This window comes from Lytechinus pictus, chromosome 3 (assembly GCF_037042905.1).
Source record: "Lytechinus pictus isolate F3 Inbred chromosome 3, Lp3.0, whole genome shotgun sequence".
NCBI lineage: Eukaryota > Metazoa > Echinodermata > Echinoidea > Temnopleuroida > Toxopneustidae > Lytechinus > Lytechinus pictus.
This window is the reverse complement of record NC_087247.1, coordinates 50751569-50774128: the sequence shown is the minus strand read 5'-3', so window position 1 is coordinate 50774128 and position 22560 is coordinate 50751569. Positions and strand designations below refer to the sequence as shown.

At 36.5% G+C, this 22560-nt stretch overlaps 2 protein-coding genes across 3 annotated transcripts in view; one reads left to right on the top strand and one right to left on the bottom strand.

Annotated features, from left to right (window-relative positions):
• The window catches only part of LOC129257069 (atrial natriuretic peptide receptor 1-like), a 20353-nt gene extending 10144 nt beyond the window's left edge, over positions 1 to 10209 (top strand). The window contains exons 8-15 of one of the 2 annotated variants that reach the window (XM_064097324.1): positions 896 to 1067; positions 1663 to 1815; positions 3715 to 3838; positions 5133 to 5201; positions 5712 to 5886; positions 6382 to 6480; positions 7117 to 7208; positions 8038 to 10209. In XM_064097324.1, coding sequence (XP_063953394.1) covers positions 896 to 1067; positions 1663 to 1815; positions 3715 to 3838; positions 5133 to 5201; positions 5712 to 5886; positions 6382 to 6480; positions 7117 to 7208; positions 8038 to 8103 — 950 coding nt within the window. In that variant the 3' untranslated portion in view covers positions 8104 to 10209. The remainder of the gene's footprint in view (positions 1 to 895; positions 1068 to 1662; positions 1816 to 3714; positions 3839 to 5132; positions 5202 to 5711; positions 5887 to 6381; positions 6481 to 7116; positions 7209 to 8037) is intronic. The other variant, XM_064097325.1, reaches the window with a different exon arrangement.
• Positions 7986 to 22560, bottom strand: LOC129255517 (DC-STAMP domain-containing protein 2-like). Its single transcript, XM_064097323.1, has 15 exons — positions 21957 to 22560; positions 21053 to 21343; positions 20455 to 20701; positions 19970 to 20140; positions 19431 to 19532; positions 18722 to 18910; positions 17791 to 17853; positions 16988 to 17201; positions 16405 to 16562; positions 15961 to 16125; positions 14949 to 15116; positions 14337 to 14574; positions 13177 to 13304; positions 12151 to 12250; positions 7986 to 11940 (listed from the first exon to the last, which is right to left on the bottom strand). Exons 1-15 carry the CDS (start codon positions 22539 to 22541, stop codon positions 11673 to 11675), a joined length of 3087 nt encoding a protein of 1028 aa, XP_063953393.1. The 5' UTR covers positions 22542 to 22560; the 3' UTR covers positions 7986 to 11672.

Below are 22560 nucleotides of genomic sequence, written 5' to 3'. Positions count from 1 at the left end.
TTCACCCCACCCCACACACACACCCTCACACATCTTAGCTTCATTCTTACGAAAAAAGCGAGCGCGAAGCGCGCGCTTAATTTTGTTGATATTTTGTATACGGTTATTTGGACCTGAAAATTAATTATTCTGAGCAGTTTTGTAATAATTCTGTAAAAACGAAGTGCGAGCTCATAGTATTAATATGCTGACCTGCGAAATGACATGTTAGTGACTGTTTGAGTAACTATTGAATAGAACATATATTTCACCAATCAAGAAATGGGAGTGTGAAGCGTGAGCTGAAAATTTTGATAATTTTACCATCCATTTTGTATCCTTGAACAGGATCATGGTTATATAACTAAACAATATTGAAGTGAACGCAGAAGTCGTCAGACCAACATCCCTGCGCTCGAGTATAAACAAATAATATATATAATTTTTCCCAACGTACAACTCAGACTTTGCATCTTTAATTGCACCGACACATTCTCAGGTTATCTCAAAACCTCGCCATCCCTGTCTCCTTCTTTCTCTATTTTCTCCTACAGTTTATTTTTATTTTATTTCCTTTTTTTATTTTCTCTTTCCTTCTATTCCGTTGTTCCCTTTTTCCCCTTCCTTCTATTTTTGACCTCTCTCCACTTTTCTTCATTTCCCGACGATAGCGCAGATTTACCGACGACATTCAGAGTAGTGGGGCAATTAGTAGCCCTGCACGAAACGTCCGGCCTGAAGAAAATCGAAGTGTATTCATTATTTTTGTTAATGCCATCCAATTTCGTTTTAAAATTTGAATATAAAATGGCCTTCCCCCCCCCCCCCCACCTTGAACGTGGGCAATAGTTGAGTTATCAATCGTCTTCGGCAACGTTTTCCAGTTAATGATATTAATGATATCTCAATTACAAAGAGATCTTGGATTGCTTAAAGTCAACGACCACTCAACCACCGTTTCGTGCCTTGATTCCTGATGAGTCGTGGAGCCCTGAAATCAAGGATCTAATGAAGAGATGTTGGGAAGAGACCCCAAGCGATCGACCTACTGCTGGTACTCTTCACTCTACACTCAAGAAAGTTAACAAGTAAGTTACACCTACCCATGAATAATAACAATCTAGGAGGCATATACATTCAAGACCCATTTTCAAATTTATTGAAATAGTTATCATGAATATACCCTGTTATATATATATAAATGGATTTTTGCTTGCGTTCCTCGTCAGACATCAATATAACTCAACACACAAATTGATAACATTGTTTGATCAAAGCGTGAAACTTCCTCCTTCTCTCCAGTTGTAGCTTAAAAAGATAACTAAAATAAGAAATAATTATTTTGCAAATTATTTAAACATCTAAATTAGACCCCAAGACGACTGATCTCTTTCGTTTATAGTTTTAAGAATAAGCTATTAATTACACTTCGCGGTTTTCATCCACTTTAACTGATTTTTTTCCTAACAAAATTACTAGGCTTGACTCCATACATCGTTCGCATATTATGTTGCAGTTATACATAATCTATTTGATATTGTTAAAATGTATGAATTATATTGATGTGGTGATTCGTTTAACCAAGTAAGTAATGGGTGCAGAAGTTAAGATTTCTTTAAAATCAATAGCATTGGCGGTTTCAGTTTTCAGCCCTATATGGTATTACTTACTTTTGCAAAATAGGGGGATGTCCAGCGGTGGTAACATTTTGGACAATCTATTGAATCGTATGGAACAATACGCCACAAACCTGGAAGCTTTGGTCGAAGAGAGGACAGCTGCTTTCTTAGAGGAGAAGAAACGATCAGAGACACTGCTTTATGAAGTACTACCTAGGTAAATACTTGAGATTTCATAGAGAAATGATCAGAGACACAAAGAGTTACACAGGTTCACTGGTGGATCCGGGGGGGGGGGGAGCACGAGCGGGATATGCCCCCCCCCTGATCCACCAGTGAACCCGTGAGAACCTTTGAGAGCCATAATAAAAATCTTTAATGTAAATATGCCATCTTTACCCAAGCGCGCACCCCCCCCCCCCCCATTTGAAAGCGAGGACTTTTGGCGGACGAAATGACCTTAAATGTTAGGTGAAAACTTTTTTTGCTTGTCAAATTTTCATCGGGAATGTATGCCCCCCCCCCCCTTGGAAAATCCTGGATCCACCCCCTGCACAAGTTGATATAATTATTGCCTGAAGAAAAGGTTAGAGACACTGTTTTAAGAAAAATTATTTGGGAACATAATTTATATTACAAGAATAATTTTAAGACACATTTCTTCTAGAATTTCATTGGGTATGTCGGAACGCTCTAAATTTCAAGGAGAAACTTGGAGTTGATCCTTAGGATTAAAAATTATTAAGATTTTCTGCTGGATTTGGATTTATTTAAACTTCTAAGATGTTGGTGAAACATTGGTACTGCTTAAAGAAGTTTTACCAAAGTGAGCATACTAGAAATTACTTGTGAAAACGGTCGGGTATTTTCGAGATACAAAAAAACAATTTTCCCCCTTTTGCATTGCCACATCTCTGTCATAAAACAAACTCTTATCCTCTCATTCGTTGAAACGTGTATTACTTTTTGGAAGGTCTGTCCGTATTCCTCCATTATATTATGAGATTCGTATTCATGTGAATAATGAGCATCTATCTAAAAATGTTTATTGAAGATGACAGCATTATCTGAATCAGTATGATGTCTTGTGATTTAGTTCGAATTATTGTTTTAAAAAACTGTGATGTCATTAATCCGGGGGCTTGGGTCAACCTCGATTAGTATTTTGCTATTATGTCAGCCCCAATTCAGGGGCGGCGATCCTTGGGGGCCGGGGGACACAGTGCCCTACCCCACTTTTTGAAGCACTGAAAAGTGCCCTTTTTACGCAAGAAAAATGTCCCTCATGAACGTGTACTATGCCCCTTTCACCTTTTCACCCGTTTTAGGTGTTACCAAGTGCCCTTTCTCGTATTGCCATTTTTAAAAAGCAAAATTGCCCCCTCTCGAACGTGCTCTGTGCCCCCATTCACCTGAGAAGGACCCGTTTTATTTGTGAGCATGTGCCCCTTGCCTTCTTGTAAGTGCCCTTTATCGAATTAGTGCCCCTTTTTACCCAAGAAAGGTGCCCCCTACGAACATGTTCTGTACCTCTTTCACATGAGAAGGACCCATTTTACGAGTTAACGAGCGCCCCTTTGAAACAAGAAAACAATTATCTCATTCGTTTTGTGTTACTACAAAACTTGTAAGTATAATCCTACGTGCCTTCACGAGTCATGAGTGTGGGGTAGATAAGCAGAGATGTACAGATAGGGGGGGGCTCTTGCCCCCTCCCCACATTTTTCATGACCAAGAAAAGGAAAGAGAGAAGGGTGAAATAGGATATTATTTTCTGAATATTAGTTGTCAAAATCTATCACAAAATTGGATTTAGCTATAATGTCAAATTTTTTGCTCGCTCACAGCTTCTTGTAAATTTACGTGATACGACATGTCGAGCCCCCTCCAAATTTGTCCCCATTACGCCACTGTAGATAAGTCATTTTTCTTTGTTTTAAGATAGTGCCCTTTTCAAAAGAAAAGGTGCCCTTTTTTCCCTGTGCCCCACCCCACTTTCAACTTCGCTCCGTCGCCCCTGCCTCAATTTACAAACTTTTTTTATGTGAGATACTTTTTCATGTAAATGTACTTGAGAGTGGGATTTGATAATAAATTCAATTCAATTGTTCAACAGATCGGTAGCAGAGCAGCTGAAGATTGGCAAGTCTTTTGATCCCGAGTCTTATGAGAGCGTCACCATTTTCTTCAGCGATATTGTGGGCTTTACCGCCATCTCCTCCGAGAGTACACCCCTTCAGGTACAGAGAATAAAGCTATGGTTATTCCAATATACCAGTATGGTTTGTTTTACTTTGATTAGAAGGGTAATCTCGCTAGCATAGCATGCTGCTTACCTTCTTTCAGATGTGTAGGTATATCCGGCAGAATAGAGAGAATATTAACGATTCATGATTTCATAACTACTTATTTTACTACGGTACCACTTGGCCCTTTTTTAGATCATAACAATTGTCTCGAATTGTCTCCGAAAATATAGATTACTGACAGCATGATGCGTTAAAAAATAACAAAGCTCTCTTAAATATTCTTTCTTTATCGACTTACTCATTTAGTTACTTAGTTCAAGTTCAAGTTCAATTTATTCAAAAAACCAGACATATTATGAGTACAAATCAATGATCAGATGGTACAAAAGAATACATGATACAATATGAACGGTTTTCTAGGACCCCGAAGAAGCACAGCTTGTGAGTGGGGCCCTATATACCTCTAAATAAGATGTAGATCTAAATGTATAAAATGACAAAGGAGAATACTTAATAAACAGATATATCGACAACAAATATGTACAAAATGTACATTAAACAAGTGTCAGCACAAACACACTCACACACACACACACCCTAACACACATGACTAGGGTGGCCAACTACGAGATACATGTAAAACATTATAGACTCTATGGAAGAAAAACTTTCTAAATTAACTAAGATAATAGATTGTCAAAGAGGTATTTTTTACATTGCACTTTAAACCGATAAAGAGTTGTACAGTTCCTAATATCAGAAGGTAACCTGTTCCACTCCTTGATACAGGTTGTTATGAAATAATTTAAGAATACATTAGTTCTTACATAAGGTCGGTGGATAAAGTTATGTTGACGTGTATTGTAATTGTGTATCTGAGAGTTAAGGGGAAATAAGTCTTTTAGTTGGCAAATTTGGGGGCAAAAATTAAGATTAAACATGAAAATCAGACAATTAAACGCAACTAACTCGTCAAAAGGGAGCAATTTTAGCTGAAGGAATAAAGGTTTACTAGGGTGTCTGAAAGTTGAATTGGTGATGAGCCTTATGATTTTCTTTTGTAAAACTTTTAGTTTGTCAATGTAAGTCTTAAAAGTATTACCCCATCCAACATATCAATATATTTATTTTTAATTTATTCATTGGTCTATTCATTCATATTCATATCCCCAAACCATTCATCTACATGATGTCACAACTTAAAACATTTCGTCGCCCTTAACATGCTACATCCCTTGCTATTAAAGTCATCAGCATATGTCATTTTCTATCGTTTCATATTTAGGTGGTTGCTCTTTTGAATGATCTGTATACATGTTTTGATGGTATCATAGCCAACTCCGACGTTTACAAGGTATGAATACAGTAAGGCGTTGCCTAAGTAGTGATAATAATTATGATTGCAAAAAAAGTTATTAAAAAAAACAAATATCAAATTAAGTGCCATTTAATTTTAGGAGAATCAGGAGATTGTTTTACTACGAAATTGATTGGAATGACACGATCGTTGAAATATTACTTTTAATCCACACAAGGGGTATTTATGCGATCTAAGCCTCCATGAATACTATTGGTTAACCTTTCCAGCTATGCCGACCCCCCCCCCCATCCCGCTGCCCACTGATCTGCTAATGTAAAGCGATACTTAAAGTGGAGCAAGATATATTTGCGTGATTAGGTGGTAAATCTTGCAATACCTAGCTGTTGTAGCTATGTAAGTGACTCGCTGTGAAGTAATATCACCTTTTTCGTGATCATTATATATTTAGAAGAACTAAGTTATTTACAAATAAGCGAGCTTACGACCATTTGCAAAGAAGTCCACTCATAATTTAAACTCAGTATCATTGTAATTTTGTTACAGGTTGAAACTATTGGCGATGCTTACATGGTAGTATCTGGATTGCCTATCAGGAATGGTATTACGCATGCTCGAGAGATTGCTGTGATGTCTTTATCTCTCTTGGAAGCTGTCAAGTCTTTTAAGATTCGACATCGACCTGGTGAACAGCTCAAGTTAAGAGCAGGAATACATTCTGGTAAGAAAAAAAAAGATCGGCCCCTCTCCAAAATTGAATATAAATGAACTAACCTTAGCGTTCTCATCTATGATGCTGAATCTTCATATTTGAAGAAATAACATACGAATGTTTACTTTGTGTGAATCAGGCAATTGTTCGATGATTCCGCGTCATGTGCTAAGATATAAAATCTATGACATAATAAATTATGATAATGAAATGAGTTTGGTATTAATCATAATAATGAGACTCTATTTTCTTAGATAAGAGGATACTAATCCCCGCCATAATGTTAGCTGAAACCTATATTCTATCTTATTATTTTTATGAAACTAGAATATGTTTTTCGAAGTCGTTCTCAAATTTGTTGTTCGGAGTCGTTCTCAAGTTTGTCCTTTGTTCTAAATATGTTTTGGTGCATGACTTTGTAAAAAAAAGAGAGGAATCTATCAAGGATCTCGAGAACAAAAGGTTTTCAATTTCTAAGTAAAGTATGTTTAAGTTTGGTTTCAGGTCCATGCGTTGCTGGTGTGATTGGTTTGAAGATGCCTCGTTATTGTCTCTTTGGTGACACGGTTAACACCGCATCTCGAATGGAATCAAATGGTGAAGGTAAGGCATCGGGATAGCACGATCTTTGAAAGACCCAGTTAAAAGACTGATATACAATATTGTATCAAATCTTATCAAACCAATGATTATAAATCATTGATATTATAATCATTGATAATTGATTGAGCCAATTAATATTAAGTATGAAGAGTCAGCTACAAATAAATTTACCATACATGTAATATATGACATGACATTATATGGTAAATTTATGTGTAGCTGACTCTCCATACATGATATTAATTGGCTCAATCAATTATAAGGAAATGGGTAAACACCGTTCCCTTGTCAACAAAAATAATCATATCTATTTGTTAACTCGAGGACGCACGCGCGTCATCTCAAAAGCGCCATTAGGAATAGGACATTTTAGGGGATACTTGTTGTCCCTTGATTTCAATGAATTGTATTTCTTCACAAAATTGAGTCCAAGAATTTCAATAATCAGGATCGTTTGGATGGTGCTTAAGATAGCACGACTGAGTTTTTATTATACCTAGGCCTACACAGTTCTTTTAATCAGTGTAGGTGGATTTGATTATTATTAGATCTGTTTATCTTTATAAATTTTCTTTTGATTTGTTCATATGCATAAAATTTAAAAAATCCTATCCTACGATATTTATTTCTCATCAGCCATGAAGATCCATACGAGTTTGAATTGCAAGAAAATCTTGGATAAATTTCATGCTTTTGAAGTTGAGCTGAGAGGGCAAGTAGAGATGAAGGTAAGTCGAGATTTGAGGGTTTTTTTTTTCATTATACATTTTATAAGTTGGATACATTTGATTGTAACAAATTATATATGATGGTGGTTCCAGGTCTTTGGGTGGTCCCCAAGTCTGCGACCTAACGATTTGAGTTAAGATTTTTTTCACAAAATCTTTGAGTTGATAATGTCCTTATATTATTATGAGTAAGTGTGCCAAACATCTCATAACAATTTGAAAGAAATACATATATGATTTTCTTGGAAAAACCTCGGGCAGTCATTTTCAGATTGAACAAAAAATGGTGCCCCATGTCTGCGCACCCATTCACTTTGCACGCGATTCTGGGATTTTGGAGTGAAAGGCTGCATTTTGAGGCCGTCACATGAAATGCCCAAAATTCATTATTTTATAACCATTTTGAGTCATATTTTTAATGAATATCTGTTTATATATTCCATGTGTAAAGTTTGTGTTCGTCGCGTATCTTCTTTTACTAGAATCGCGCAGAAACGCGTATGCGCAGACAAGGGGGACTGCGCAGACTTTGGGGAACTTGCCATATTTATTTATGGATGAAATTTACATGCATCTTCTTACAGCAAATAAGAATCAGCATCCATTTCTAGCCAGATTCCTAACCAGTAGTGCAATATCCTGAGCAGTGTACTCTTTGAAATAAAGGCCCACTTGAAAAATAGCAAGATTATTCACTACTAAATCAAGTAGAAATACACAAGTATTTTAAGACTTCTTATTTATAACACAAGGCAACGAGAAACAACGCATAGTATTGGTCAGTTCGGCACCCCTTTAATACTTCAGTATCTTTCACTTTATCCCACAGGGCAAAGGCTCGCAGACGACATACTGGTTGATATCACATAATTCAATGGAGAAATCAAACTTCTAACATTAAGAAAATCTACTCAATTTGCAAAAAAAAATGTGTTTGAATCTTTGAACGTTCAACACGAAACTCGTGTTTCATGCTGACGATCTCTATTTTAGCACTATAGGACCTACACTGCAAAAACTCCGGTGTTGATTTAACACCAGCCCGGAATCTATATCTGTCCACACCAGAGTATTGAAACAACACCAGTTTGGAATCAAACCGATGCTGTTTTAATACTAATTGGTGTTGTATAAACACCTTTCTGGTGTTTGACCAATTGAAACTGGTGTTGTTTAACACTTCTCTGGTTTGGACATATATAGCTTCCGGGCTGGTGTTACATCAACACCGGAGTTTTTGCAGTGTACCTTCTATCTCACGATGATGTGGGTTCCAATAGAACAACTGCTATTACAAATACTAGTACCAGAACTATATTTGCATTCTGATATACTATCACCATGGACCTATAGGTCCATGCTATCACTAACCAATGCAATTCATATTAATTTGTGTACCCTGGTGAAGTAGATGCAAACTCGTGTATATCTTGTGTTATATCGGATCCTGAAAAAAAAAATGAATATATATATATATTGGAGCATACTCGTTGGTTTATTTATGACCAGCGGATTTATTTTAAAACTGTTGACTAGTGATTGTTATGAGATAATGGTGACAAGTAAGAACCCTGCATCATTATGTAATAAAACAAATGAAACACATCAATTTCTTTGAGCATTGATAACAACAACGCACACACAGTATTTTGAAAACATCCCAAATCGCCCTCGATTACCGTCTTGGGGACATGGTTTCAAAAGTATTTCTAACTCATTTTCTCTCAGATGTGCAAAACTTGTCTAGGTTGTTACGGGGAGAACTTTTCAATACATATTTCATAATTATGTTCAAAAGTATTTCTTGAAAACATTCCAAATTATTTATTTATTTGCGGTAGCTGCATGGTGAGCATGTCACAAATATTGAACAAGTGCAATCTGTATCTTGGTGCAAATATAAAAATAATTAAAAATTTAAAGTGCAATTGGAATATATGAATTTCAAAGAATACTGTACATATTAATATTCATAGTTGTGTACATGAAAACGTAAATTAAAATATGTTTATGAAATAAAGTTAACTTGTGATTTGTATTGTAATTAATGTAATAAACATGCTTTACATTGATTGATAAGTTTAAAGAAATGCCAATGAATAGGCCTTTACATTATTATTGGTGGTTAATATGATCTAAATTCCACGCTAGGATAAGACATATAAGATCATTGTATGGTAAAATTAGCATTGTATTTATGCATATACAATATTTCACAAATCATACACATGGCTTAACATAAGTTTGTTTATCCAAAATTATCACATAAAACGTGGTCCCAAAGTTAAAATTCGTAAGTCTTAGGTTACCTTGAGTACTATGGGCTAAATAATACTTCACAATTTTAAAATACATTTAAAGAAAGGAATGATTTATTATTGCATAAAAACACACACCAATTGAGTTGCTTCTATGTCTATTCCTGTATATATTTTAAATTGTTTTACCGTTCACAGTAATATTGATCCTAAATCATCGCGAACAAGGTATAACAATTGTGTAATAAATGCTTTAGAAATCTCTTTGTTTTTAATATCTAATCATTGTCTAAAGGAACATGTTTTTAGCAAACAGGATAAACAATAGATCGAAACCTCGCTGATAAACTTGAGAGCAAATCTAAAAAAATTGTTATGTAACAATAAGTATTGATATGTATGTTATTAATTAATTTAAGTAAATGTTAAACGGTGATGAAATAATGTGTTTAGTGTAATGCAGTTATTTTTTTTCTAAAAATCCTTAATTGTGATGACATATCAAATTCATGTACGGTATTTTGTGCTCATTCGTGCTTCACTTTACTATTAAAGACATTTTTGCATGGTGTATTATTATATGAAAGTTTTGTTTGAATTAATTATATATGTTTCTTACGGATATTTATATCACATAACTACTGTGTGCAAGCCAGATCTACCCCCTTTCAAATTTAATCATGATTTCACAGTGATGGACAGAAATGCATATCTCAATATCCAATAAAATTCCCTTAGCGTTACGATGCTTCCCATGCAGTCTTTATTGACTTTCATTGCCTACCATACATTCCCATGATGGTGCATAGTAACGGGCATTATTCATGTGTCTAGGCCGACTGGTATATATATCATTTATTTCTAACTACCAAGAAATCATTTTCAACTTTTTTTGATCAAGTACTGCATCATGTATCTATCTTCACAACTGAGGCTACTACTACTTATTGGCGCGGATTCTGATAGCTTTTTTTGCATATCATTCCTCAGTACCTGTAACACTCTAGGGCAGCGAGTCGGCGGGTTGGTATCATCACATCATAGGATCCATGATCAAATTAACCCTATTCAAACAGGCTATCTTAAATTATTTTTTTTTCAGACGTTACGTCATTCATCACCTACAGATCAGTTAAATTCTACAGTGAAAAGATCCCAAAACATACAATTTTTATAATTGGAAAAAAATGAAATTCAAATTATTATTTGGTACTTAACAATTATCCTTGCAAAAAGAATAAGGACGGTGAAACCACCCCGTCGATGCACTGACTCAAATAATTGTTTTGTTTTAATAGCTTATACTAGGGGTATAACTCAGAAAATAACATTCATAAGGTCACCAATACTGGTCCTCTCTTTTTCCCAAGAATTCTATACTTTTGGAGGTCTCAAGTGAGTTGTGAAGATAGAACACTGTCCGTCTATATGTCCTTTATCGTACACTGCTATATCAATATAAGTACACCCTCATTATAATCTAGTCAGAATTCACAAACCCGCTCACCCGGGGAGCGCTTCATGAGAGGACTTGTCAGAAATTTTGTCCGACAAGTACTGTTTTAACGGACAGTTACTGAGGTAACAGTGCTTTTTAGCCAATCATAGTCAAGGAAAGTTGTCAGACTTGACAACTTGTCGGACGAAAATGTTGATGAAACGCTCCCCACATCACTAATTAGACAAGTACAAACTAACATGATCCTCTGCATTTCATTTTGGACGGTTCAATTCTAAAGGCCACCGCACACCTTACGACTGTTCGCGATCCGATTTTGGAACAAATCGCATTTTGCTCATTTTCTGAAAAAGTGAATGTAACATATCATTTTATTTGAGGTTAAAATTAATTGAAAGAATACTAATATAACCATTTTGAAAGATTGCAAGCCTTTATTTTAGAGTAAAGGCCAAATTAGTTTCAAATCGTAGGCAATCGTACGACTGATATGACGTCATTATGATTAGATATTAAATTCGCTTTTATTCTAAGAAGGATGATAGCTTAGTCACAGATTTGAACACAGGTATTCGTACGATGATTTAGAACATTACACAGTAAGATATTCCAAGTCTCAATATTAGCATCAAATTCTACTACATTTTATTCTGAAATCGGGTCGCAGACCAACCGTAAGGTGTGTGGTCGCCTTAAGCTTACTGTCCAAGTCCAACTAGTCCTAACTCATATCTTTTCGAAGTTTTCTCACACATAGTCATGGTCGTAGTATTCCACGTTAAAGTCTTCGTATACACCGTCGTAATCAATATCTTCATATTCGTCATCGTTGTCCCCATCAGCGATGAATTCGTCTCCGTCATCATCAATGTGTATCGTGTAGTCTCCGTAATCAGGTACACCAAAGCCATCGTCATGTTCGTACTGATCTCCAAGAAGGTATTGGCTGTCTTCTTGGTAATCGGTATTAGAGACATGCTTTCTCCTATATGCGTAGTCATCATCACTTGAATCTCTGTAAAAAATAAAATAATAGAAAATAGCAAATCGTGAACATAAAATGCAAATTATATGCTCATATTGATACATAATTTAATAAGCATTACAAGCCTGCCTGTATGCCAACAGTAGCCATAATGAGATTTAAGAAGAATACTGGACAAAATACGGGATACGATTGGAAAATTACATTTTTGACATGGCTAGCATCTATGGAATCACTTACTTTTCTTCGCTCAAGTCTGAATAGTCAATATACTCCACTGGTCCCATGCATAACGTGCACATGTTGTTGATCTCAGCAATGCATTCTAAACAGTAGATAGCTGAAATTTGAATTGGAAATTTCATGTAAATTAGTCATATTACAAGTGCTTTTCGAATTTTCAGCCTCAACGCGAAAGAAAATTGAGGATACATAGCATAAAACTCAATTATGTCAATGTTAATGATTGAAAATAAATTTAAATAATTCCTTTCTAATTTCTTCCGACCGGGCACCATCTACAGAGGGTTTATTTCCAATTCGTCTAATGTCCATTCATCCAATTGCCAACTCGTCTACTACTATTTGGTCTATCATCAGTTCGTCTACTTACCACATGGTCTACTTTCATTTAGTCTAATGCCATTCCGTCTAATAACCAGTTGGTCCAATAGCCATTTAGTCCATATACCATTTGGTCTAATTGAACTAAATTGTTAATTGTGAAAAATGAATGAAAAGAAAATGGGTATTAGACCAACTAGTTATTAGACGAAATGGTAATAGACGAAATGGAGATTAGATGATGTAATGATTGGACTAAATGGTTATTGGACTAAATGGTTGTTAGACGAAATGTTGATGGACGGAATGGCATTAGACTAAATAAAGGTTTACCATGTGGTGAGTGGACGAGTTGGCAGTGGACGTATTGGCAATTTACCATACAGAGAATTGCAAATATAGACTTGCCAAAAGACGAAGTACTGATGCGTGTCTGAAATGTCAATCCTACACTCTAAATTACAGGGATTTAAAATAAGTCTAGATGGATTGTAGTTAGGGACCAATCGATTTCTGGATTTTGTTTTAATCCTAAAGACTTAAATTTAAATCTCAAATGATTTAAATTCAAATTAAATTTAAATCTTTCGAGATTTAAAAAAGGAATCTGAAGGATTCAATTAAATCCGGAATTCGATTGGTCCCTAACTACAGTCCATGTGGACTAATTTTAAATCCCTGTAATTTAGAGTGTATACCTACCATCGCAATCTGGAGTGCCACAATCCCTGAAGTTTGTTTGATCATCTGGTTTTCCGGGAAGTCCACACTCGATACAAAACTTTCGATCATACCCACAGAGGCCGAGAAACAATCGACAAATACGTGAACTGTCAAAGTATATGGTAAATAACAATAATTGGTTAACATTGTTAGATTAATAGGGCAGGCTCCCGATTTATTCATTTTTTTGTGTGTATTATGCATATTTGCCTTGGCACAAAGTAGTTGCATAAAGAATATGCCTATACTGCTGCATGGTTTGGGAGCTTCACTCGGCTGCCGTCCAGTGACCCGTTGCATAAAACTTTTGCCAAAAAAGACTGACAAATAAACAAAAACTCTGGCAAACAAATTATGCCATTGAAAATTACACATTAAAAACAATTATGCAACGCGTCAGTGGAGTAAACATCTTGGCGTCGCCTACTCACGACTTACAATGTCAAGAAGGTATTTGACCTTTTTAGAGGTGATATCATATCAGGGGCTTGAAGCTCCTTGGTAATATAATGATAGGTTGATGACAATATGACGTTAAAAGCCGTGGTACTTTATCAGCAGAATTTGCCCCCCATGCACGGCCATCTGCAAGAACTTAAGGCGTATATTTATGTGCACGGACCCGTAAGAGTTAATATGGCTGTCAGGAGAGGTATGTGCAATTTTACACAGTAAAAACGCTGTTTAAGATTTTATACAACGCTGTTTACTATATGAACCCTACAGTAGTTGTTTAACAGTTTAAACAATCATGTTTAATTTATTGAAGATTAGATATTGAAAATTAAACTTTGTTGTTTAAGATTTTAAACACTTGTTTAAACTGTTTAAACAATTACCGTAAGGGTCATATAGTATACAGCGTTGTATAACAAATTTAAACAGCGTTCTTACTGTGTAGTCCTGCCAGCAGCCCCTCTTTCTCTCAAAGAAAAGATACAGGGTTTACTACGACTGGTTGTGCCACCATCAATCGCCGGTCGGGTGCCAGGCTCAGATTCGGACGATGGAAATTTCGCTTCGATATGAGTTGGGTTTTAAAATCACTAGCATCTACGAAGGAAAATGAATACAACATATTCCCCCCCCCCCCCCCGAAAAAAAAATGCATGTTTTAATGAAATTTGAGGCGAGTATACCTGGATGCCAACTTGCTCCTGAATCCAATATCTTCCTGTGTCTTGTCTGGCCCCTGTCTCTGAAACTTCATTTTGAGAGCTTCCACCAAACCACCACGTTTCCTCATGATATGGTTGTACAGCCATACTACTCGCAGTTTCTCCCTCTCAGGGTAGTAGTATGCAGCGGCAACCCGGCGAAGTCTTCGGCCGTAAGATTCTGTCAGTACCAGCAGAAGGCACACAAGAAATATGCCCCCTGAAATAGTACAATAATAGATGTTTGTGGTTAGTTCTAAAGAATTACTGAAAGTACATCGATCAAAAGGATCAAACGACTGGAACACGTTCCATCACTTCTATGTATTAGTTTCGAATTATTTTTGACTAGGCTTACGGGCAATATGTCTCAGGTGTTGACACCTTTGTTCACTATTGAGGCTTAGTCACATTTCATTTGATGGTGACTTTAGTGGAAACCTTGATTTGTATGTGCCGTTGAGTAATAAAGTATCACTGATGATGTTCCATATTGCATCAGGGTCTGAGTATTAAACCGTATTCTTTGGGGTCAAACAATTATCAAACAATTCCACTAATGCTGGAATCTGCCCTGAAAAATAAGTGAATTACCTATTTGATAGTATGAGAATAGATCAGGAGGATTGGCTGCTGGTAGACATTTTGTTGTATCTATGGTGATATTAGCATGAGACGCAGGATCAAGAGCCTTGACCAAGACCCTGTAGACATCCGAGAGTAATCCATCACCTTGTACAATCAGATGCACAGTTCCCGGCACTGTCAATCAGATCAAATCAAATGTCACATGGTATAATGCTACACAAGCAAGCGTTTCAGTGGATTGCATACTACTTTTTGGACACTGAATCTCTATCAGCAGTGGCGGATCTAGCATTTTTCTTAAGGAGGGGTTTGACCGAAAATTTTGACAAGCAAGCAAGCAAAAAAGGGGGGCTTCACTACAAAATGTTGGTACCGAGATTATTTTTTGACAAGTAAAAAGACAAGAAAATATATATATATATGAATGAAGGTGATATGGGATTGGCTCCAAAATGTAGATCATTACTTTTTTTTACTTGACAGGCCAAGGGGTGGAGGGAGATTTAAACCCACTACTCCCCCCCCCCCCCCCGTAGATCCGCCACTGATCACGGACAACTTTTTTCCTGTTTTATATCTTTTACCGATTCCATGACATTTGCTCCTATGGAAAATCCTCTGCACTTTAAGCTAAACATAAAACCTGATCTCCCAAACTAAAGAATCCCTAATTCTTATGTTTAAATTATTATCATCTAAACAATATTCAGACCGGAGCAAAAGTCTTGTCACCCATTTACCATCGATTCAAACAGATTCTATCATGTGAAAAACATGAATGTGGTTTCAGGGTTAGGACACAGATATCGCGTATGTTCCCGGATATTTGTTCGCCGTTTTTCTCCGGTCACAAGGACCTTTTTATTAACTCAAGTAAAAGAGAAAATAGAAAGAGAAAAAAAAGTTAAAGAAAAGAAAAAAAGATATTGAGAGGGGAAAAGAGCAAAAAAAGTATGAGGAATTGAAGATATCAAAAAGTAAGAGTTGAAGAAATTCAACAATGAAGAGGTTTATTTACATCCTTGCTTGACGCTCATCTTGACCTTCTCACGAATGACAGTTAGGAAAGAGAATGCCGATACATCTGCAGATACGAGCATCAGAGCATAACCTGCTTGGTAGAACCACATCACTAATCCTCTCACCATCTTCTTACGTTCACTCTTTGCCAGACGGAGCGAGACTACAGAAAAGGAAAGAAAAAGGGACACTATTTATTTTTTCTGAAATACTGTCTTGATTACATTAATTAGTGTGATATTTTTAAGCAATTGATGTGTTGGCTCAATTCTATTTAAGTACTCTGTCAATATGTCACTGTCGTTATAGACTTCTGCATCTGTATTCTATTTTTTTTATATGAATGATATGATGATGATTGATGCAACCAGTTTTTCAGTTTGGTCTAGATAAGCCCATATGCCCATTTTACTGTTGCTGTTAATCATAAACGTGTTCTTACAAGGTCTGACGTAATATCGCGTTTCTCGGTCGGTGAGTGGGAACAAAGTAAATTTTTTCCTTGCCATACGTTTTTCTTCCAACCTCACAAACTGATCCGTGATGTATACGTTGTCGAATTTATCCTTTGCCAGGTAACTTGCTCTGTACTTCATTGCCCTGCAAAGAGAGGAAATAAAAGATTTTCATTATCACTACTATTGCCCTCATCAACTTCTCGTCAATGTAAATTTTCAAGAAGAGTATGAATTTGCTATACAATGACAGCTATTTTTCTTTTAATTTGGCGCTACAAGGAAGAGGAGATTTTCCGCAACAAGAAAGAAGAGGGGATTGATGAATATGTGATTTTCCAAAAAAAAAATAGGTTAAAAAAGAGAACGGAAAGTGAAGAAAAACTGATAGATTATAAGGAAAGAGCTATACAAGTAATAAGTATGCTAATTTATGTTTTATAACAAATAAATTACCATTATTATTGCTTAGACCCCCATGCACCCCCAATCTAAATATCCTGTAGCACTACTCATGTTAGAGTTTATTTTTATTTGCTTAGAACGATTGCAAAATGAGATCACACTTACTTTATAAAGAGGAATGCGACAGTAAAAGATAGAAAGTAGTTAACCCAATAAAGGACTGTTCTGATGGTCGAGGTCCTTCCTCCAATCTCCTCCATTATAGCTTCTTTGATATCATCAGCAGACTTCGAGAAGTTTCGGTTGAGAGAGAACTCGTGCGTGAACTCAAACTCGACGTAAAACTGTTCCTCCAACTTGTCCACGGCTACGTCGAAGGCTGGATTTAAACAAATAATTATGGTTGAACGTACCTGCATTTTTTACCATCCGAATCCGTAGGACTATTGGATTTTTTTTTTCATTTTCTTATTTTTTCCTAATTTTTCAATGGGTTTTATATGTTCTAGTTGACCACGTACATTTAACAATATTTTCTGATGAGCGAGAACTTGTGAAAATGACAGCTAATCTAAGAGACAGTACACGAAATAAGTTGTAGGTGCTAAGCTTTGCACCAAGGTTTTCGTGACCCTTTTAGCATGTTTAGTGAAAGTATTTATACTACTGCATTTTCGAGTATAGTTCCAAATTAGTTGCACATTATCAGTCTTTGAAATTTAAGAAAACAAATGTTATGTTTGATGAAAACAAGAGGGTCTTTTTAGTTCTCCATCTGATATATCTGCATTATTTCAATGAATTGGCGATCATTGGAAGTGCCCAATGTGTGTAGGCGATAACTGACCCCCCCCCCCCCCAAAAAAAAGGGGGAAAATTGTGTGTAACAGATCATTATGGTCGTCATTGACTTATCTTATAGTGAGAACATAACACAAAAAGAATTTGCTGATATTTCGAAAAGTTACCTGTTGTTGCCTTGGTAACAACTAAGTGGAGTAACATCGGGAAAAAACAGAGAAGCTGGCCCACTAGACGAAAAGAACAAAAAGAATATTATCCTCGCGATGCATCAAGAGGTGTTCATGGTAACAAAAATAGAAACATATATTTTGCTATCATTGGACAAATAAGTAGCTCTGTATGACAGTTCTTCGGAAAAGCAGGGCGTCACAAAACTTTACTCGAGTTAACAATCGTGTATATTTTCATCACGCAATATGAGTGCAAGGCGAGAGAAATATTTCAGGGTGGTATTTCATAAAATTATTCCTATTACTTTTTTTTTCTTGTTCTTGTGATTATTTATGCATCCTATAATATTGAAAATTCTTTTAAACTTCTAAAAGTATGTCGACCACGACGTTACCCACTCCTTTACTGTTGACATGAGCTTTTTCGCCAAATCAGACTCGCAATCGGTATTTTTATTCCCATCAGAAAATTTCAAGATATGACCTTAAGACCACCATACGACTGGTCCACGATCTCATTTTGGAATAAAACATAGCAGAATTTGATGCTAAAATTATTGATACATGGATTTTCTTACTGCATGTACTGTGTAATGTTCTGAATCATCATACGAATACCTATGTTCAAATCCGTGACTATGCTATCATTCTTATTAGAATGACGTCATAGCAATTGTATGATTGGCTACGAATTAAAAATTAATTTGGCCTTGACTTATTAGTATTCTTTCAGTTACTTTGAACCTCAAACAAAAACAACTTTTATTCACATTTTAAAATAAAATGAGCAAAATGCGATTTGTTCCACTTTCGGCTAAGCCCCCACCCCCCCCCCCCCCCCCTCAAAACCATTCCACGGCCTCTGCACAGGATCTAGCAATACAAATGAATGAAATGAACATTCACTGTTTTTTTTAATACTTACTGGCAGCAACCTCACAAATTTTACTTGTCAGATCAACTATATTGCAGACAAATGATAGTCCCTTGGCCCTGCATTTCTTTTCTCCTTCCTCAAACTTATCGTAGCATATATCCCTCGGTCTACCCATTTTCTCATTACATCTATCCACCATGCCATCTAACCAATCAAAGAACGCTTGGATCGCATCACCTAGACAAACGAAAATTGATTTTACAATGACAGTAATACAGATACACAATGATCATGATGATATTGGTATAAACGAAGAAACAAACCGACGTGAGTTTGGTAGGAAATATAAGAAAGAAAGTGGCTTTATATTAGTGTATTGGTATTGCAGTCCTGGCAACAATGTCAGCTTCCTGCATAGGCCTACATGTAGATTAAGAAGAATTATTTTTTAAGATAATTGGAATATCAAAAAATAATAATAACAACAAATTACATTTGACAAAAATTACATGTAATTGTAATTACGCAATTGTCTCTTTTCGAAAACTTATACCGTAGTATGTGATTAAAGGCGGAGGTCATGTCCTCCCCATTTGCCTCAAATTTGCTCACAATATGGTGTCCTGCTATCAGTAGCCCCCCCCCCCCCGCGAAGTGAGGAGATTGTTACTAATTTTGCAGTGAGAAACTTTTCTTTCACACCCCCCCCCCCTATATAAAATCCCAGATCCGCCACTATATTTTGATCTAGACTAACCAATAGCTTTAACAGCGTCAACGAGCGCCATGAATGCATCATGGGCCTTTTTAACCAGCGTCTTCACTGTCTCTATCATGTCCTTTACACCATCAACGATACCTGTTAGATTCAGAGATAGACACAAATACAGAAAGTATCAGCGTAAGTTGTGTGTTTGTAATGGTGTCTGAGGGCGACAGATATGAAAGAAAGAGAAAAAGAAACATATATATTTAGACTGATGGACAAGGTCACAGAGATAAAGAGTGAGAAATGAAGGGGAGGGATCATCATGATCCACTTTAAACTTGACAAACGGCTTTAAATGTGCATATGAGCCCCATCTTTCAAAGAGCTTCGATTGCTCCGATCAATCACAACTATGGACGGCCAGCAACGTCAACATTTATAATGCATGTTTGCTCAAAATATTTCATGCATTAATTGTTTTCTTGAGAATTCACTGCATGTTTCTCTTTGTTATGACCATGATGACGAGTCCTATTTCCACGCTTCAGTAATTTACCACACAGTATAGGTCTTTCCATATTGCTTACCGGATAGAGGGGATGTGACAATCTGGAAGATGGTTGATGATTGGTTCATGGCTAGGGCTCTACCACAAGCTTGGGCCCTGCTGGCTGCATCTAGGTTGTAGGTAAGGTTTGCAAGAGGTCCACCGAGAAGAAGGATGTAGCCATACGCCATCAGAATCACGCGTCCTTTGCCTTTAGCAACATGATCAATTTAAAATTGTAGAAAAATACACAGTGATCGTTTACGATGGTCTGAGACATCTCCAAGAATTTTAGCAATTAAAAATTCACCCCCCCCCAAAAAAAAAAAAACCTATTTGATAAGGGAAACATGCATTTGCTAAAAGGTTTTGTAAACGCGTAATTAAGAATAAGCCAGGTATGTGCCTTTATCATTAATGATGTTTTGGTAAAGGATTTTCGTCATCAATTAACATTATCATTATGGTAATTTCATATGCTCTAGGAGACTTTAAAAAGGTATTGATGCTGACAGTCATACGCACCTGTAAAGAACTGCGGCAGCATGAGCATAACTATACACCGCACCCTCGAAGAAAAGGCCAATCCAAAACAAAATATGAACCCAAGAATAGAAGTGGTTGTGAGCGCTCTTTTCCAGTCATAACCAATGATGAAGATAAAGATGAAGTAGAAGATGAAAGCAAGTATGCACCCAGAGAGAAATCCGCCAATGTTCTTGCCCAGAGTATTAGGATATGAACCGGGAACACAGCACCACTTCCAGCAACACTTCAAGAAAGATAAATTATGAAATGAAGATGCAGTTAGACCAAGTAAATCTATAATATTCCAAAGGAAGGGGGGCAATAAATGGCCGTCCAAACACGGTTTTCGGGGGGGGGTATTCATAATATAACCTGTTGGCTGGTTTTACATTGCAGTAGATTTGACTCATTTTTTGGTGCACAATCAACATTCATGACTTTGAATTTAAGAAATAACTCAAATTCATATTTTGGGTTTTTGGGGTCGCACTTGTTTACAATAAACTTTTGTCAGGTTGAACTTTCCTTTAAACAAGTATATTGCTATAACACTATAAGCCTATAAGCATCAAGCCAAGGAACAACACTATCTTACCTTAGCTTCAGCAGGCGTCCGATCTCGAAAGACCCTTTTGAGGCATTTGCAGAGACACCAGCAGAAACAAGTTAATATCTTCCAGATGATGAAGAAGACAATCTTGAGAATACCCTTAATGAGCCCTGGTCCCTCCTCTTTAAACCGACCTGTATCTGGTATGTCCTGTTCGAAGATCTTTACGGATTTCCTTCGTCTTTGATTCTTGCTATTCGTGCCTTTTCTTTTCTTCCCTTGACCGTCCGGGTCTTCCCCATCGCTATAATCAGTCCAATCACTCGAGCTATCTCTCTGTAAAGATACAAGAACCATAGATGGTGTTGTTGCCCTTGATGTATTATTCATAATTATTATCATAACACTCATTAACGTTTTTTTTTACTTATCATTATTATCATTATCATCATTGTCACAGTAAACCAAATTATCATTATCGCCATTATTATTATTATTATCATTATTATTGATACACCACAGCCCCAAAACATTGAAAACTATATTGATCTAGAATACCCAAACGTTGTAGGCCTATAATGTCAGGACAGATGAACAAACAATCTGAGAATATTTACACACAATAATGTTTCACAAATGGAATCGAGAATTTGATTTGACGATGTCACCAGGCACAAACACGTCACATTTTTCATTTTATTTGAAATGTTTGATGAGACCTTTATCAGGATGCAATCGCATCCGGACATTGGGTCTACATTACCCACTCCCCTCCCCCTCTTTCTTTCTCTCTCTCTCCCTCTCTCTCACACTCTTCCCGCTTCGAAATTATGTCTAAATAAATACACCTAGGCCAAATCAATTGAAAAGAAAAATGAAATAGACAGTCGATAATGTTTTTGGAAAGAATCTAGATCTACCGTTGTCCGCGATTACCATGATTACTAACCTCGCCTTGATGTTGTCCACCGAGCCTTGTCTCCAACTGAAATCGAATAAAATCTTCCGCAGCATTTTGTATTTCATCCAAGGCATCGTCCTTCAAATCCTCTATCATATCTTCCACTTGTTCCTTAGCCTTCTCTTTTATTTTCTTCTTCACTTTTTTCTTGACGCTCTTCTTGGTCTTATCCTTCACCTTTTTCTTTGCCTTTTTCTTTACTTTCTTCTTCGCTTTGTCCTTGACCTTCTTTTTTGCCTTGTCCTTGACTTTCTTTTTGGCTTTGTCCTTGACTTTCTTTTTGGCTTTGTCCTTGACTTTCTTTTTTGCTTTGTCCTTGACCTTCTTCTTCGCTTTCTGTTTCACTTTTTTCTTCGCCTTCTTCTTCACTTGCTTTTTGACTTGCTTTTTTGCGTGCTTTTTTGCGTGCTTCTTTGCCTGTTTCTTTGTCTGTTTTTTTACTTGTTTCTTGGCTTGCTTCTTCACCGCTTTCTTTCCGGCTTTCTTGGCTTGGGTCTTTGCCACCTTTTTCCCAGTTTTCTTTGCCGCCTTCTTGCCAGTTTTCTTGGCCGCGGTTCCTGCAACTTTCATCATCTTGATGGTTTTACTCGTT